This window comes from Solea senegalensis, linkage group LG20 (genome assembly GCF_019176455.1).
Source record: "Solea senegalensis isolate Sse05_10M linkage group LG20, IFAPA_SoseM_1, whole genome shotgun sequence".
Lineage (NCBI taxonomy): Eukaryota > Metazoa > Chordata > Actinopteri > Pleuronectiformes > Soleidae > Solea > Solea senegalensis.
Genome location: NC_058039.1, coordinates 14,597,633 through 14,616,838, shown reverse-complemented (window position 1 = coordinate 14,616,838; position 19,206 = coordinate 14,597,633). Strand labels below are relative to the sequence as shown.

General features: G+C 43.2%; 1 protein-coding gene across 13 annotated transcripts in view; it reads right to left on the bottom strand.

Moving 5' to 3' along the window:
* The window catches only part of epb41a (erythrocyte membrane protein band 4.1a), a 49,417-nt gene extending 30,696 nt beyond the window's left edge, over positions 1 to 18,721 (bottom strand). The window contains exons 1-15 of one of the 13 annotated variants that reach the window (XM_044052045.1): positions 18,494 to 18,721; positions 10,803 to 11,146; positions 9,272 to 9,604; positions 8,979 to 9,083; positions 8,106 to 8,148; positions 7,948 to 8,023; positions 7,641 to 7,859; positions 6,643 to 6,730; positions 5,926 to 6,078; positions 5,712 to 5,809; positions 4,949 to 5,124; positions 3,504 to 3,751; positions 3,066 to 3,140; positions 2,119 to 2,166; positions 914 to 976 (exon numbers count right to left, since the gene is read on the bottom strand). In XM_044052045.1, coding sequence (XP_043907980.1) covers positions 914 to 976; positions 2,119 to 2,166; positions 3,066 to 3,140; positions 3,504 to 3,751; positions 4,949 to 5,124; positions 5,712 to 5,809; positions 5,926 to 6,078; positions 6,643 to 6,730; positions 7,641 to 7,859; positions 7,948 to 8,023; positions 8,106 to 8,148; positions 8,979 to 9,083; positions 9,272 to 9,604; positions 10,803 to 11,138 — 2,061 coding nt within the window. In that variant the 5' untranslated portion in view covers positions 11,139 to 11,146; positions 18,494 to 18,721. Of the gene's footprint in view, positions 1 to 736; positions 785 to 913; positions 977 to 2,118; positions 2,167 to 3,065; positions 3,141 to 3,503; positions 3,752 to 4,948; positions 5,125 to 5,711; positions 5,810 to 5,925; positions 6,079 to 6,642; positions 6,731 to 7,640; positions 7,860 to 7,947; positions 8,024 to 8,105; positions 8,149 to 8,978; positions 9,084 to 9,271; positions 9,605 to 10,802; positions 11,147 to 18,493 lie in introns of all 13 variants that reach the window. The other 12 variants (XM_044052035.1, XM_044052033.1, XM_044052034.1 and 9 more) reach the window with 12 other exon arrangements.
* Between the last annotated feature and the right edge of the window lie 485 nt (positions 18,722 to 19,206).

Genomic DNA, 19,206 nt, shown 5'->3' with positions numbered 1-19,206 from the left:
AAATTCACATATGTGTATTTTATTTGTATTTCTTGTACTTTTACTCGACTTTATTTCCTCTAACTCTCTTTGTGACTCGTTACTAGCAAATAAAATCAGAAGAAGAAGAGTTGGCATTATGGTCTGTATTTAAACAGAGCTTTTCCACTCTCTACTCAGCCAAGCACACGCTGCAACATGGGATTAAGTGTCTTAAAGTGCTCAAGGACACATTATAGACTAACAGAGCCAAGAATTGAACCCACAACCTTCCAATTGAAAGACAACTCGCCCTACCACTGAGCCACCATGGCTCAATGCTAAATTTGAAAGCTTTTATATCTACGGTAAAACTCTGGCTTCAACAAAAGGCACAAACTGCTGCTTCTTTAGACATTGTTGTTCATATTTTTAATGCTGTGTATGTTTATTGTGGTAAACATAATTATGGTAATATTGTCTGTATTTAATTGTTTTTAATTTATTTAATTATTATTATTTATTTGTTCCCAAACAGGGCTGTAAATAGATGTTTACATGTTTTGTCCCTACAGAATAAATACCACGTGTTTCCAGTACATTAACGGCAGGTGCATTTTTAAACGACAAAAAATATATAAAAACATCTTTAATATATTGTTATATCGCTTATATCTGCCGTCATTTCTATGAAACCGCTCCCAATCGTGTTTCATAAAAGGAAAATACGAAAAAAAGGGGCAAAGAGACAATGTCAAAGTAAAGTGCGTCTACTTGCATGAGAATCAGAGAGGAACATGGTGCATGCGAAGCCTTTAGGGTTACGCTGAAAACAAGGCAGGAAATAAAAAAAGAAAGAAAGAAAGACAATGAAACGGCATGCAAGAAAAAGAAGGAGATGATGACGACAACAGCCAGAAGAGACGTTTAAAAAAAACTCAAAAAAGATACAAACCTCCAACATTAAATTGCTATGTCTGATATAAATACTTTCTCCCTCAAGTTTCTTTGCTCTCTTCTGTGAAAAAGGCAGGAAAAAAAAGGAAGGAGGGAGAGTTGGAGTTGGTTGGAGGCGAGCAGAAGCAACAACTCATCCAAACATTCTTAATATCTGATTAGCAGTGGAAACGGCGTCGGCCGTCAGCGACGACAGAGCGCCAAAGATGACAGGGGTTGCAGCTGCCACACACACACACACACACACACACACACACACACACGTAGCATAAGAGAAGCCAGGCAGATATTACTGTACATGCTGTGCATGCAGAGGCTGCTGCAGTGCAGTGGAGCTTGAAAAGCCACTTCAGGTATTTCCAAAACAAATGACAACCTATCCTGTCTGCATGGAAACATAAACTTCTCGACATTTTAAAAGTGACTCTACGTGAGTTTTAGTTTCGAAACCACCTTTAGTTTAGCACGAACCCTTAACACGGTGATTTTGTGCGACAAAACTTACAAATACACACAACTGCTCGGCTTGAAATACACAATACAAACAAAAACACACAAGTGAAATGTGTCTATTTACTGTCTCAGACACAGCGTGTCATTAGAGTCATTGGTGTTCCACATATTTAAGGGTTTGTTTTTAAGTGTTTTTGTTAAGAGGCTCATTCTCTCTGAAAACACGGCAAATTTTTTTGTTTATTCTTAGTGCAGATGAACTTGTTTTTAATCTCAAGGTTTTAAATGTGGAATAAACTGAAACTTATAGTCCATAAATGTACTGTACCTACACCGGCTAGAGGCTTGTTTTCTTCAGTTCCCCGATTTGTTCCCCGATTTATTTGTGCCTCTTAAACTGATTCACATGCAAGAAAAAAATAAATCCAATCATCATAAATAAGCAGCAATCAGCATCCTGGAGGGACACATTCTGTCACTGTCAAACAAACCAGTGCAACTGAACGTCCGCGTCTGGAGAAGGAGAAACCACATTTTCACAAAAAAATAAAACTGATTTCTCCGTCGTCCCGACAGCGAGTTCTCGTGCAGCTGATGGGGAAAGGAAACAGAAAAACAAAAACCCAGCACAGAGCATTCAGGAGAAGCACTCGGTGTCTGCGTGGAGACAAGCAGCGGCCGTCAGGCAACAGAGAAGAGGGAAAAGTCTCATGACGTGGAGGAGGGACGGCGGCTCAGGGACATGCTAACCTTTCTTACTCGTGCAACCTCCGCCTTTGTTTTGTCCTGAGGAGAGTGCTGCTCCCCCCCCGCCCCGGTCAAAGGAAAGGGACACAGTTAGGGTGTGCTCAGGTTCACACTCGTGAGATTCATGGGTCAATACTTGGTATCAGTCTGACTCAAAGTCACTTAGAAAAAGGGAAATCTGACAGAAAACAGGCGCCTGTTGAGATGATATTAACTTTCCCTCACAGCTGGTGTCCACTCGTTCATTATCTATTTTCCTCTAAATAAAAAAATCAAGTCAGAAAAAAACTAGATTCTCTGGTCATAGTTACAGCATCATCGCATATAAAAATCCTTCTGATAACAGTATCAAAAAAGCGTGGCATCGAGTCATCTCACTACAACCGAGTTCTTTTGCAAAGAGTGGAGTCGCCCCCTGGTGGCTAAGGGTGCAATCGCGCCAGCCCTTCTCAATCGAACCCTAGTTCATCTGCTCTGACGTACTGGAGGTACTCTCGGTTGGGCTTCAAGTGAGCCAAATGCAGAAATGCATTGTGGGTAAACACAACCTCAAGATGCGCGCAGCTCCATGTTTTGCTCTCATGTGTCTCGTCTCCTCCTTCAGTAAGTCTAAAGCCTCAGGAAGCCTCAGGATGTGACCTATAAAACACGCCCCCCACGATGTCCATATAAGGAGTTGTGTAGTATTCGACGTATAATGTTGTTGAAGAGGAACATGAATATGAAAAGAAGCTGCAGTTTCTCTCTGCCTTTATAGAAGCAGAATTATAAAGTTTAAAATGGCTGGTTACAGTAACTTCATCAAGCTTAAAAACCTGTATCAGACTGATACCAGTATCTGTAGATAGTTGGTTTGGTTATATATATATATCTATATAAACATAAAACACACAGAATTGTGTGTATTGACTGGTTTACTCCGGTGTGATCATGCATCAGGCAAAACAAACCTGGCTCTTTTTCTCTCTTTCCCCGTTGGCAGTGGACACAGAGGGGGAGTGTCTCCGCTCTCGCCTCGCTACTGTCTGCGGCAGCACAGACAAAGCTCACGCGTCAGGATCAGATCCAAGGGATTAAAAGAAACTTCCACAGAGCACAAGGCGCTAAAGACAAAGTCCTAACATCTGTCCAACAAGTGTCCGATGTTCTGGATGCGTCTCTTGTTGCAGGGACTTCAATTTCTATTTGAAACAACAGGGCATGTGACCTCCTGCATCCCAGACCAATGTGGTTTCTGTGACAGGATCTAGAGACGCATTCAGGACATATTTGGAGTCTGGACACTCAGGACATAATGATAACACCAGTGTCTCTGATGTCACATCCTCTGTTTGCGACATTAAAAACACATGCAGTGACGTGATGACGCGCGCGTGTGCGTCCGCTACCTTGATTTCAGGAGTGGAGTCTGGTCTCGGGCTGTGGCTCCTGGCGTGCTCGCCCGCGCGGCTTTCCTTCTTCAACTCGGACTTCCTGTCAGCGGAGCGGTGGCTCTTCGGCGTGCTGCCGTCGCGGCGGTCAGAGCGCGGCAGGATCGTCAGCAGCGGCGACGGCAACGCTTCCCCTGGGGACGCCGGCGACATGACCGGAGCGCTGACCGGGCGGGTGGATTTGTTGTCGGGTGTGGACGCCATGGCTGAAGCAGACAGAGAGAGAGAGAGAAGTGATTTGTTTCACGTCAGTTCAAGTGTTTTTTTGAAGGATAGATTTTTCAGGCCACACGAGGACACAAAGAGAGCTCCTAATAACTGTTATTCTGCTCGCGCTGACGGTAAAAGAACACCTTTACTGAGCTGCTCCGGTGCGATGACCCAATTACTCAGACAGACATCGACACCGAGTCGCTGGCGCTGCTGCTGCTCGAGGACTGAAAACCACACAGTTGTGCAATTTTGCAAACGCCATCTCTTGTTACACAAGAAGCACCAAGAAGAGTGATTTTTCTGCTGCTCTCAGCTGCACAAAGAGCTTCCATCATCGCTGGTGATGATGACAATTCTCCCTTTACAGAGCTTTAATGACTGGGCGGTCTCTGCATGGACGCACAATACCTACGTACAGGCTACAGTCGAAAACACACGGCTGAAGCCGAGAATAAAACGAACAGGAATAAGACTTTTTGCACATTAATTAATGAGCAGTTTGAGATTATGGAGCACAGAATTATTATATAGTTTGAGTGAATAAAAGTCTCTTTTTTGGAAATAATGCACATCGACCTAATCCCTGAGTCTGATGTCCTTGACCTTGACATCAAATTGCAGTTGCAATATGTGAAAAATCCTAATTACCTCATTTTCAACCAAATCGTTCTAAATGAGCTCTAACTCGCACTAACTGTCTCTCTCTCTCTCTCTCTTAGGTTCACTTTATGTGACTGTGTGGAGTCCAATCACAGCACGTCCACAAGAAGACTGCATACAGGTGGACACTGCAGCCGCCAGACGTCACACCATCAGATTCTAAGATTCACAATTTCACGTAACTGGTCACAATCTGACCCTTTCAAAAGACATCGCTAAAGCTCCTCGCTGCATCTTTGTTAAATTGGTCTCCTAGCATAGTTCTCCTCCTCTTGGTCTACATGAGGTCTACTGGTCCTGAGAAGGTCAGTGATTATGGCAGAAAAAAGTCCTAAAGATGTAACGAATACTCTTCCAGGCTCTTTTCTTTCTGCACTTGGATCCACTTCTGCACTCGTACCCTCTGTCAGGCTACTGTTCCTATCCAGTGGAGTTCTTTCCGAGACTTCTATGGAGCTTAGTCCTCTTTTGTAAGTGGCTTTGGATAAAAGTTAAATGTAAATACACACACACACACACACGTCGATTACCTCCATCCAAGCTGCGTGAGTTCCTCTTGCTGGACGAGCGCTGGAACAGAGGAGCCGGTCTGTCGATCAGAGAACTGGCCTGTTTGGTCTGAGCCTGAGTGCGACCGCTGTAGCGAAACTTGGAGCCCAGCGCCAGGAACTTCCTGGGAGTGGTGGCCATCTCAGTGGAGGTCAACCTGTACACAAAAAACACACCGGTACTGATCCTCGACTCCCATGTGGCTGAATGCTGAAGCATTAACTCAACTCCCCAGCCATTCTCTCATCAAGACTCATTAAACCTTCTACTTTTGGTTTTCTCAGGGCACCGCGCGAGAAAGGCCCCGTTCAGACATGGTCCTTAACCATCCATCCTGGGAGACCCGGTTTTAAGTGAACCGCCTTGAATATGACTGTTAACACCTGGCATTGAGATGCATCCTGGAAGCATTTCTTCTTCAGTAGTTCGCTGTGGGCGACTGGACTTGACTCTTCAGTTCTTCTTCAGTTCTTCTTCAGTTCTTCTTCATTTCTTCTTCAACAAGTCCAGTGGCCCACAGCTAACTACTGAAGAAGAGTGCGGATGACTGTGAACCTTCACCGAACATCCTGGAAGCATCTTCTGTACATCTTCACCCTCCAAAGGTTCAAGAACAAACTGACGTCACCACGTCCAAATATGTGCGTCGACTGCACATGAATGTGGGGCTGTGTGTGCATGTGTGGAAACTACAACGAGACGCGCACAAACACTTGTATGTGGTGTGTGAACATGACAGCCCACCTGAAGAAGGTGTGATGTTCCACACACACTTTCCACAGCTTCTTGGCCGCCTTGTAATTGGGTAGTTTGAAGCCAATGGCGCTCTCATACTGTTCTACCTGTTGAGAAGAATGGATGAATTAAACCACATGTCGGCCTGAGCTCAATATTCCACCACAGAGTTTCAGAGGAGGCTGAACGTCGGGTTGATATGAAAAAAAATCCTCTCATTTACCTCCGAGGGCCTTATTTTGACAAAGAAGCTGCTGCGCTTGTAGGAGACCTTGAGGACTTTGGGCCAGGGGAAGCGGTTGATCCTCAGTTTGTCTTTGTAGACCATCAGACCACTGGAGCAAACGCCCAACATGATGTCAACACCATCCAGATCCTGTTAGAGAGAAACAAAGGCTTCCATCAAAAGTGACCACAACCTGCAGGAAACCTGGACGTAGATGTGAAATGGTCCAAAGAAGAGAAGAAAGAAAATGAAATGTGTATTATTTATCATTTTAAAACAACTCTAAAGATGTGTTGATGTCTGAACATGTCTCTTAATCTGTCAGGAGGAGCTATACTGTGAGAAAACGGCAGCTCAAGCTTCCTTGTACTGCTCACAATCCTCCACCAGGTGGCAGCACAGTCCTCTAACACCGTGGCTCTAAATCCTTCCTCTGATATAAACAGATTGACCTGATTTCTGACATGTCACATGTCTCCTTCCTGCTGCACACATGAAAACACACACACAAGCACAAAATACAAAACACCAAAACATTTTTGGAAGAATTGAAGGCAACATTCTGCCTCACAAGACATCAGGAAACAACTATCACCGATGTAACCTGCCCCTGCCATGGACACAGTTAGTTAACTTCAGGTTTTCTGAATGTTTAGCGTTTAAAATGCAGTTTAATAAGTAGATAGCAGATAAAAAAGGAGCTCTTGTCGTCACCTTGGCCTGGTGGAGATCCACGCCGTACATCGACAGTTTCTTGGCGTTCTCCAGGAACATCATGTCTGCCTGGGCCGGACTCATTGACCTGCGACGACACCACAGGAGGAACCAAAAGAGAAGCTGCAGTTACTGCGGCAGATTTAAGAGAGAGTGCAGAGGAAGAGCAGCTCTCTCTTTCTCTTACGCTTTCTTTTTCCTGACCCTGAATCATCAGTTATTTTCATATTCTCGTACTTGGCCGGTTAGTGTTAACTTTACGCTCACAATTTTAATTCCACGACAATTATTGAAAAAAAAAAAAATAGAATTGTAGGAGCCATGTCTCGTTTTATTTGTGAGATTTTACCCCCAACCACTAGGGGGTTGTGTTTTATTTCTTATATTCTGCCTGAGGGTGATGCCCCAGGGCCCGGGGTCATGCTGGGTTATTTGAGGTCACCTGTCCTTAAACTCAGGTGTTGCTGACTGAACATTTTCGATTTGTTTAAATGTTGGAGATGGAAATATTAAGTGGACATTGGAAGAAAATAAATCGCTGATATCATTTCAGACACTGAGGAACAATACAGTACAGGACTTTTGCTCCACAAATAATCCTTCATTTTAAGTTTGTTCCTGAACAAACAAGTTAAAAACATTTAACCGTAAAAGGGCCCAGAAACCATCTTGTACGTGTTTTTGTCCTTTTTTCCAGATAAACGTTCAATATCTGGCAGTTATTTACAATTTACTCCATGTTAAAAAAGCGTCTTAACATTTAATTTAGACAAAAGCACTGTAGTTGTACACGAACGCCAGATTTTGCGTGTTAAATTTGAAAAACAGGCCAAAAAATGGCAACAAAGGCGCTGATTTGCGTCTTCCTGCGACCACGCACGTGAAATTATCGCAATAACCACGTATTGACTTTGAATTACGGTGATGCGATACACTCTAGGTCCATATAAAGCGATAGTCGGCGTCTGTCTTTTGAAAGTAAACGTCTCGGCCCTCACTTGTACGTGTGATGCAGCTCCATCATCTTGTCCTCCAGCTCCTTGGTCTGACCCTGGACCATTTTCATGTCCTTGCCGTACTCGCTGCCGTGCACCTCGGGGTCGTACTCGCCCAGCTCCGACTGCAGGGCGTAGGAGCCCAGCAGCGCCAGCGTGACGAAGGAGCAGGGAAGCAGACCCTGCAGGATGTCCTTCCGCAGCTGGAGACACAGGTAGTACCTTCAATGCACAAACAGGGGTCACATGTAGGCTTTCCACATCAGGGAGAGTGCTTGCCCTCAGAAAAGACTCTTTTCTTTTTTTCTACCTTGTTATGTCCTCAGACAGCTGCGCTGGGTCCGGCGGATAGAACTTCACGTTGAAGGTGAAGTTATAGCTGACACCTGAAGGAAGGAAACAGCGTGAGAGGAAATAAGTGTTCAAAAATACTTGAGAGCGTGTGTTTGTGGGAGAAGTGAAGCTCACCTTGTACCTGCCGGCGGATTTCTTTATTCAAGTCCAACCAAGTCTGATCGAGAGAGTGAGAGACCAATTAACTCAACAAGTTTCCAAACTCCTATTTCCTTTCCATTTTTTTTCATATTTGATGCACCTACAACCATGCACCTCCAGAGGTGTCAAACTGGTGGCCCACGGGCCGAATGTGGCCCCCCAGTCGATTACATGCAACCCACCATTTAATATGATGTTAAAAGAAAACATGGGCCGCGACCTCCTCTTCATTTAAACACATGTGGTGGTAGAATAGAGAGCAATGATTTTATCATAGTAACTGGTAACAAATTACATATATACTGTATATAAAAGGTTTTTTGGTGTTTTAATTACAATTGTCGATATAATTACTTAGTTTTAGATTTATTTCTCTGTTTTTTTTATATAAGCAGATTTATTGTGAAGTTTACATCATTTCGTATCAAAACAAACACTTTTACTTTGAAATTTTGTGAAATATGAAGACACCATGATGGAATATCACATTATAATTGAATAATTCTAGGTCTCGAGTTGCACCCGGGGGCCACACGGTAGGTGTGCTGGTCCGCGCTGTTGCCCGTGCAGCAAAAAGACCAGGGTTCGTGGACCACAGTCCAAAAACATGCTCTAAAAAATGACCGTAGGTGTAAATGTGAGAGAGTGGACGGTTGGTTGTGTCTGCGTGTCCCTGCGATGGACCCTCATGTGGAGGATAACGTGGTAGGTTTCTCTAGACCCGCCCCCTCCAGACTAGACGCTCATCAGCCCGCAGGTTCATTTGAGTTTGACACCCCTGTGTCGGACGGTGCTACCTGTCAATCACACAGTGTTGTCCATGAACCCAACGCGAACCCAGCTCACCTTCACAGCAGGCGTCTCACAGATGGCCAGACCATAATAGTCCTTCTCCAGCAGGTTGAGGTGGTCGCACACCTTGGCGAACAGGTCCTGACCTGTGGCATGTTTCTGATCCATGGACAGGGACGACATGACATGGTGAGTATAATAAAACATTTAATAGTCACTTATGTACATTTGTATTTGTATAAAGTGAATATCCAAAAGTAGAAGAAGAAGAAGAAGAAGAAGTAGAGGATTTGTTAAGTTAAGTTAACTTCAGTGAACATGACACGTGAGGTGAAGAGTGCTCTTACGTCCAGCTCACACTCAAACAGAGTGTCGTCCAGCAGGGTGACTTTGATCTGCATGGTCTTGGGTCGACGTGGTGCTTTGGGAGCTTTGGCCTCCTCCTCTGTGATCTTCTCCTTCTTCTCTGCCTCACCGCCTCCTTCAGGACCCGACTCCTTCTCCTCCTTCTCCTCCTTCTCCTCCCTCTCCCCCTCCTTCTCCTTGTCCTCCACGTTCTCCAGGATAGCCTCTTCTCCTTCCTCCTTATCCTTCTCTTGTTCCTCCTCCTCCTCCTCTTCCTCCTCCTCCTCCTCCTCCTCCTCCTGCTCCTCGGCTTCTTTCCTCTCTACCTGGACAGCCTGACGGAGACAGTGCAATCACACGTCACAATCACACAGATTACGCTGCGGTTTGCAATAATAATCTGGGATCAGGTAAACGCTGTGTTTGTTCCTCCAGTGCCTTCATACGCGACAGGGAAGGAAGCAACATGGTTATTTTTAGTTCAAATTCATCAGCTGTTATTACACACACACCTGACCTTAAAGAACCACATATTTCACTGTCGTGGGAGAATTCTGGGTAATGCATGTGTAAGCATCTTGGAGAGATAAACCAAGAAACCATGAAGACTTTGTTTCCAACATACATTTATTGTGATTTTTACTCGAGTAACGATCAAAAGCAGCACTTTACGGGGGTTTTTCACCACCTTTGAGTATAATTGTATCGTAAGAATGTTTGTGATCTTGCTCTCCATAAAAAAATCTCCCTTTTCCAACAGGAAACAGAAGTTTGTTTCTGCCACAAAGTCCATTGAGGAAAATAAGTGTCACACGCTGGAGTTCCTGGTCTGTCGCAGAAAACTGACGGAGGCAGCATCACACAAACTTCAGTTTCCTGTTGGAAAAAGGTGGTTAAATCAGTTTTTCCTGATGTCTATTTCCCCTGAGCACGTGTCTGCCTCTCTCCTCCAGAAAGTGCAGGGAGCTGCTGGATGTAAGAAAATTCTACTACACTTACTTGACCTCAAAGTTTAAAGTTGTCTGTATCAGTGTTTGAGTGCCTGATAAAACCACATTTCAAAAACATCATGCACTTTTCTTTGTGTGTATATTAAACTGTGCTGAAGTTTATGAACAGAGAACAGATGATAGTGAGTTTTAGGCCGGTGACACACGGCCTCGAGGGTCAGCTGGTGCTGGTGTGTGCAGGCACTGAGCAGCATCGACAGCAGCTTCACAGACAGCTTTAAACCGTACGTGCCGTGTGTGTGTGTGTGTGCAAAAGCAACTTCTTTTTTTTTGCCTCAACACATGACAATTCACGCTGACCATCTTGGCGGTGTGTCCCGGGCTTTACTGCACCAGGTGCTGAGCCCGGTGTGCTCTGCTCTGCAGGCATCGTTTTTTTTTTTTTGGGGGGGGGGCTCATCCAGGGATTGAACCCAGAAGAAAAAGCTCACTGCCAGATTTTTAGCGTATATACAGCGTAGAACATTAGAAAGGGAACCAGATAAAGTGCTTTTGCCCACAGACACAGAGCATACAGGCTGACCTGAGCCTCAGCACTGCTTACTGAGTGCTGATCCAGGGCCACCTCGCCCTCCGTCCTCAGTTCAGGCTCCGGGTCGGCGATGGGCGCTTTGGCCTCCTCTTCGTCCTGCTTGTCCTCCCTCTCGCCCCCCTCGCTCTCACACTGCGAGCGCCTCTTCAGGAAGGAGGAGAAGAGGCGCGAGAGGCCGCGGCTGGCAGAGTTGCGGTTGCGAGGCCTGAGCTGCGGCTGCGGCTGCGGCTGCTGCTCCTCCTCTGGTGAGGGCGGCCGGGCGTCCTGGCCGGCTTCCTCCTGCTGCCTCGGCTTCTTCTGGTGACTCTCTGCCTCGTCTGTTGTCATGGCAACAGCTGTGGAGGTAAGAGGACAGGATCAAGTTATAAAAACAGACAGAGATCACATATGAGGAGGACCTTTGCCTGCAATTCTATTTTTTTTTTTTTTCAAAAAATCCTGCCTATTGTACCTTTAAACGGCAGCCTGAGCTGCACAAGCCAGATATTCACACTTTAGTGCCTCCCTTGTGTCTTTACTGCCACACGGTTAAACACCACTGTCTCAGTGAGACGAGGTGCTGATGGCAACATTTATCAGCTGAGCCCGCTGTGATTCTCGCTGGTCTCACACATGCATCATGTTTTCTGTGTGTCAGAGTCATTTGTTCTTCATCGCGGCCCCTCACCCTGCAGCAGCAGCAGCAGCAGCAGCAGACTGATGATATTTACAGCCTCACGCCTGCTGCACACAGTCACTCACTACATCACAGTAGCAGCAGCAAAGGTGGGTGGCTGCACGAGCTGCATCAGCTGCATCAGCTGGCACCTGGAACGCCACATCAGTCGGACATCTTGTTGCCGCGGTAACAACAACCACGTCAGCGGGGAAGATTAAGGAAAAGCGAGACGGCAGCGTGGGGAAAATCTATGCAACAATAAGCAGCTCCCCCCCCCGTAACTGCTGAATCGTAACTGTATATCGTATATCTCCTTCAAGTTTGATTACTTTGCAGATTCAAGGTCAAGTGTTTTGCCACACCGGTTGAAATTATTCTCCAAAGTTCAAATATTAAAAGTATTTATTCCTTCGATTCTGTAAAGTTAAACAATTCCATTTAAACAAAAATTAAGAAGTAATGATGAAAAAATGAAAAACCATGCCCCGAGTAAAGATAACATAGGAGTGAACCGGATTTTCAAAAGCTCTCTTCTCGTCTTAACAACTACTCGACGCACTTTACACTCTGAGTCACAGTCACTCGTGGATATAAATAGAGCTCCTTTATCATGTCCCACTCACGCACTAATGGCAGATCTGTCTGGGTAATTTAAGGTTCAGGAGGACACTTGGACATGAGGAGCGGACACTGAACCCGCTGATCTTCTAATTAACCTACTGTCCATATGATTAATACACGGGCTGTAGAGCCTTTGTAACAATGACGTCATGTGACACAAAAATGATCTCACACATAATTGAATTAGTTTTATCTGGGTGGGACAATATCTTTTGTGAGGGAAATTGATTGTGGGATCCCACAAGGCAGTGTACTCAGACCGCTGTTTTATAAATTGTGTTATAAACAACCTGAAGACCAATACAAATGACAATTAAAACCTGAAAAAAACACGGTTTGTGCTATCGTAAAAATTCCAACAGTTTCTGAAAGCTGAGAAATTGCACGTCAAAGTCATATATGGTTAAGACTCAAACAAATGTTATTTAAAATATGTTTTACACTGTTCAAATTTCAAAGTTAACACACACAATCTGGTGTTTGTGTACAACTACAGTTAATAAATTGTTAAAACACTCATTCTGGGAAAAATGGGCAAAAGAACTTAACTCACAGGACATTTTCTGTCCCGGGGACATTGTGAGGCTTAGGTGTTAAAGGATTAAAGTATCGTTAAAAGAAATTACAGGTGGATGCAAAAATAATAAGCTAAGAGGAAAAACAGAATTCATCCAGTTTGGATCCCGGATCCAGAAGTAGTCATATTTGTGTTTTAAGAGCTAAATAAACTTCACTGACATCTTGTTTACACTCAAGCAGGAACAGAAAGTTTTGTCTCACGTCTGACTGTTTGTCTGAGTGATGCATGGACAGCATGACAACAGATGGTCAGTCAGAGGTGAGATTAGACAAACAGACAACAGTCAATTGTGTCCTGAGCTGCTCTATTATTTCAACAAAAAAAAATAAAGAAAAGGTTCTGGGACTCTGACATTACTACAACAACAAAAAGCTTCCACTTCACATCCGTGGGGTTTTCAGGTTCAGGTTCTGGTCCTACAAGATAGACAACTTTGAATCCATGGGCCTTTGAACTTCAGACCTTCAGGTTCAGCTTCTAACAAGACAATGACTGCATACCTACAGATCATGAAGTGTGTGTGTGTACACAGTACAGTGTGACTTGGTTTATTCTGTGATGGTCCTTGTTCGACATAACCAGAGTCCTAAAGTAAACCCAGTCAATCTGTGCATCATTCCTTCCACTCAGGGCCCGGAGTGAAGGGACCGTCTACGAAGTGCAACACCCGAAAAATGATATCAAAAAACGTTCAGTAACTTCATCACAATACACTGTAGTGTCATCAAACTCTCTGTAAACTTTACTGCATAGAAGCATAGAGGTGTGACGCACGCGACCTTCGGGTCACGTAACTTGCGTTAGATGGGAGATGACTGCACTTATGTCTTCATGATATTTCAGGGGTTTAAGAAACTTTAACAATCTGCTCCAGAGCAAACGGTGAAAAGGTGACAGGGTGTAATTAAGTTTCTCGAAGCACTTTTTCACTGTTTGTCTCCTACGACAACATTTTCAGGTGAGCTGGCAGGTTGAAGGGTGGACAGCTTGCCGCCATGTGAAGTTCCAACAGCTACTGGCAGCCTGTGGTTCAGCGTGGATGCTGGCACAGCGGCATTAGTGCTGACAGGGCAGGGGAAAGTGAACGCGTGGGCTCCACAGCTCCAGGTGTACTTCTTTTTTTCTTTTTCTTTTTTAAATCCACAGCTCACACACACACAAAAAAGTGGTTCACATTCCTGTGGCTGATTGTTGAGTGGCCGTATGTTTCTGAGCAGCAGTTTGAAGCAGGTGTCACAAATAACACCAGCGTCTGCAGCTTTTCACTCCATACGAGCAGCACCGCTCTGAGCTGGAGGTTTGCTCGTCAGCTGAATGAGATGTTTATGCTTCAGAAGTAAAGATCAGACTGATATAAAAACAATATCATAACCTTAAAATTATGAGGACAGGTGAGCGACGAGGACAGGTGAACAACGAGGACAGGTGAGCGACGAGGGCAGAACGACGAGGACAGGTGAACGAAGAGGACAGGTGAACGAAGAGGACAGGTGAACGAAGAGGACAGCTGACAACGAGGGCAGGTGAACAACGAGGTGAAACAGGGCAGGTGAACAACGAGACAGGTGAACAACGAGGACAGGTGAACGATGAGGGCAGGTGAATGATGAGGGACAGGTGAATGATGAGGACAGGTAAACGATGACGACAGGTGAACGATGAGGACATGATGAGGACAGGTGAATGATGAATGAGGACAGTTGAATAATGAATGAGGACAGGTGAATGATGAGGACAGGTGAATGATGAGGACAGATGAATGATGAGGTGAGAACAATGAATGATGAATGAATGATGAGGACAGGTGAATGATGAATGAGGACCCAGGTGAATGAAAAGAAATGAAGGACAGGTTTATCTTAACTTTTGTCTGTTTATTTCGAAGTGACCTTGAAAGGCACTTACAAATAAAATGTATTATTATTATTATCCATAATCATAAATAATCATCTTCTATACATCATTGCTCCATACCATAAATCCATTGACAGTGTGAAGACATCCACATAGAGTAGATTCTGCTGATGCTGAACACAAATCATTTGTCATTTTTACCGTCCAAACAGAACACACAGCTCTGCTGCTTCACTCTGCACGATTCTCTACAGGTCAGAATGTTATTTCCCCATTGAGCTGCTATGAGGTCAAAGGTCACAGTCTTACCCAGCTGCTACATGAACATCTGGCATGTGCCATGACTGTATACAGTGTGCAAACCTGAATATAATATTATTTATCCTTTCTCAATCATCTGCATCTGGATTTCTGTCCTCAGCAGAAAACAGCTGGTTATATAACTGTATACTAACAATCATATAAGTTTAAACTTGGTAACAGGAAAAGCAGCCTTAATTCTCTGAGTTCTAAAGGTTAAATCACCACCTTTGCAATTTGATAAAATGTGCTCTTTCATATTTAGTAAATTATTCATTGTCCAGCACTAATATTGTCATACACTGCCCCGATTTCTAAAAGATTGGCATTTGTGATAGAAAAACCAAAAATCACGCCTGAGCAGTTTGAAGGTTCAGGTTGAGAACTGGTTCAAAAGTTTAAGAGTGGAATACAACAACAAAAAAACACACTTTAGCATATTTTGTGTTTGTGACTACGTGGTGTCTTGTGTCAGTTGTGCTGAAAGTGAGCTTAAGGATTCGAAAGCGGCTTTAAATTTAATCGGGGCCCTGTGTGGGATTAAAAGCTGCTGTGTGCTGCTGTGCAGAGGAAGCCGGATGTCAGTCAGTCACTGCTGGACACACGGACACACACAGCTGCTCTGCTAGCACAAGTTTTTCCGACAACTACCCAGAGAGTGAGAATTGGCCTGACCCACATGAAGGCGAATATTTAATTATATTTAAAGGGAAAAAAATAACACATATCAGAGAATCTGTGCGGGGGCAAGAGGGCAGTAAAGGGTCATTCTGCCAACAACACCCGAAGGGTAAAGACATGGAATCAGAGACGGTGATGAAATAATCACATTTAAGATGCTGTGAAAACTAAATAAAAAATTAACAATGTGTTTGTAAACTGTGCAAATGTCACAGAAGACGAACTGGAGATGTTTGAGCTCCTTCAAGTGATTGCAAATGGACTTTTGAGTAAGGCTGAGCAATAATGCAATAACATTATACACAGTGATATAATATTCTTCATTATCCATATAACAAAGGTTAAACGTATGACGATTATCGTTATTTTCAATATTTTGCCTCAAAGTGTATGAAATGTTTCTCCGTTTAAGAATTGTTTCCTGTCCATAAAGAATAAAAAACAGGTTTCTTCATTAAAATATATATTTGAATATTTAAAATGTAATATTGATTTTTGGTCATGAATAAACCAGAGTTCAAGATGTATTTCTTATTTATATTTTAGTCTATTGTAAACAACATTAATTAAAATACTCACACTAACACACCTAAGTACATAAATGTGCACATTGAAACCCGTTCAAATCACTATTTTCATCGATATTTTTCACCTATGAAAGAAAACGCAACCACTGTGTGTGACAAAAACTTTGGGGTTGAAAATTAAAAGAAATTGTTAATATATGATAAGGAAAGGACTGATTGTAAAAAAAAAAATGTATGTAAAAAAATTTAAACTATATATTTTTTATGAACACATTTTGGTGCTCTAAGTGTGTTAACGTAACTTTTTTGAAGGCGATCCTAAGGGTTAATATCCACTCATGTGTCCTTTAGACAAGGGTCTTGCTTTACGAAGGCAGCCATCTTGTGCGGCCATGTTTCTACAGCAACCATAGTTCCCTGAATCTAGAGTCTCATCATGAGATGTCACGAATTCTTTCACACTGTGGTTTTAACTGCAGGTAAGAATAAGTCACAATTTTTTCCTTTACTTTCCAGTTATTATTACGTCACTGATTCTTCTTCCTCCACATCTTTTATGTCAATGTTTATTCAAGTTGACAAGACAAGAGGAGGTGAACAGGTGTTTTTTTTTTCCCAAGACCAGAAAGAACAAACACGACGAACACGTGAAAACGTCCTTCCAAGGGAACAAAGTAAGTGCCTAAGGTATTGCAAGTGGATGGGGCATCTATTAACGTAGCTTTCTCCACCATTATCTCACTGTAAACTCATTCTCTAAACTCTAATTTGTTAACTAAAATATAAAGATTATTGCACGAGGAAGAACGACGATCTGTCACCGAATCAATATTCTGACCCACCCCTACCCAAACCGGGCATTCAAGGTGGATCTGAGACCAAGTTGTGCTCACAGCACCCTCTGATGGAGCATAACGTGATTACTTCAGACAGTATGATGCACTTCTAGGCTTAATATCATGTTTTTAAAAAGGTACAAGTTTGAAATTTCAGCCACAAGTTTGCACATATATCACAGTGGCTTTAGTATACCACAAAGTATGTCAATCTTTTTAAAATATACAAATTCTGGATGGTTTGTCCATTTGGGCTGCCGTAGAAACATGGCGGCCTGTGTCCTGCATGGGCCTTGCCTACAGTACATCAGTACGACTTATTCTGAATCAAACTACTTTTATTTTAAAGCCATTATACACTTACAGAAACAAACTTACTTCCCATAAACATAATAAATGTCACATACTGGACCTTTTTGACACTCGCTAGTCTACAATCGGGTCAAAGATGCTGCCGTTCAGTTCACATCCGCGTCATATCTCTGCGCTCAGTCGGGAGGAAGAATCACATCAGATCACTTTCACGCTCACCTCAGGGGGACACATGACACATGTCGCACAACATCACCACAAGGGGAAAAAAGACAAAAAGAGCAATGACTGCTAGAGCCACTACAACTACAGTAAAGGGAAGTGTCCTAAAAGGACCTTAGAGGGAGTGAAAAAATAGGAATCTGCTGCCATCATGAAACCCCAGATTATGAATGGACGCCCGAGGCAAAACTGTAATGTATGTAATGTAACGTACTTTATTTATATAGCCCACAGGTGACCAAAGTGCTTTACAAAATAAAAGCACGACAGACACACAGCATTAAAAAACAGACGCATTCATGAAACATAAATCAAAGCATGAAAGTACCGATTATAAACGTATTAAAAGCCCCTCTGAATGAATATGTTAAAAGTTTGGATTTAAAAAGACATATACACTATTATTATAACACATAGACATAGACCTTAAACCTTAACCTCACCAAAACTCACGTTTCACCAAACTTAGACCAGACAGAGCCTCAGAGAGAAGGTTCTGTCCAATTAGGACCAGGTCTAGGTTCTCATGAGGACTGTCAGTGTCAGGTCCAAAAAGATGTAAGAAATCAAATGTACACACACGCGCGCGCAAACACACACACACACACACAGAGACTAGAGCCTGCTGCCCGTGGATGATGATGACACAACAGCTGGAGACATGAAGACGGTGATCATCACTAATATTGACAGAGGATTCTGCGACCGATTATTCGACCATAATATGATCACAAATACACAATGTGGCGCTGTTTACAGAGAAGATCTGCTCTGTCTCTCATCATCACAGCTCACATTTTTATTTTTACTCATGTAAACACTCAAAATGTAGATTTTCCTGAGCCATTTATTCCACAACAAGAACAATAACAATAAGAAGAATAAAAATGATGATAATAATGATAATAACAAGCCTACTACTACTACTAATACTACTAGTAATGATAAAAAAGAAGAATCCAGCGGGGACAATAAAGGGGCGGTAGGTGTACCTGTCTGCAAATGGCGCTGAATGTGAAAGTGTCAACACCAGTGGACACAGTTTCACGTGTGACTCACTCATTCACTCTTTCACTCACTCACTCACTCACCTGCTCCACCTCAAATCATCCAGCGGAAGAAACAAGGGTCAGATAATTGTCCGCTCTCCGCTGCTCACCGACACCATCCGCTCACACAGTCATTGATGAGCGCGAGCTCCGGCGGCCGAACGTTAACAATGTGTTTAGGTACCAGGAGCAAAAACCAGGAGAGCGTGCGGGGATCTGTGCGCCCTCCGCGCGGTCTGACAGGCAGACAGCGGAGGCGCAGTGAAGGTGGCTGCGTCGTGTGCGCAATGATGCTGGCGCAAAAGCGTGTAAAGCTACTGAAGAGGATTAGGGCCACATGTGCACATTTTTGGAAACAAAATATAAATGTTTGAGGTACTTTTTGCCACATTTATCTTCAAACACTAGCGGTTTGAAAAAGGTCTTGCAATATTTGTTAAATCTAAAGACAGAAAAAACATCAGAATTCTAATTTGGATCTCAGAATTCTGAGGGGGAAAAATCTGAGGGGATTAAAAACAAGAATTGTGATTAAAGACAAGAACTCTAAGGAAAAATAGAAAACAAAATACAGAATTGTGAGATTAATCTCAGAAGGAAACAAGTCAGAATTATGATTTGAAAAGATCAGAATTGTGAGAGTATAATAGTCAGAATAGTGAAATAAAAAAAATCAGAATTGAGAGATTAAAGAAAAATACTTTTTTTTCCAGAATTCTGATTTTTAATCTCAAAATGTGGTCTTTAAGCTCAAA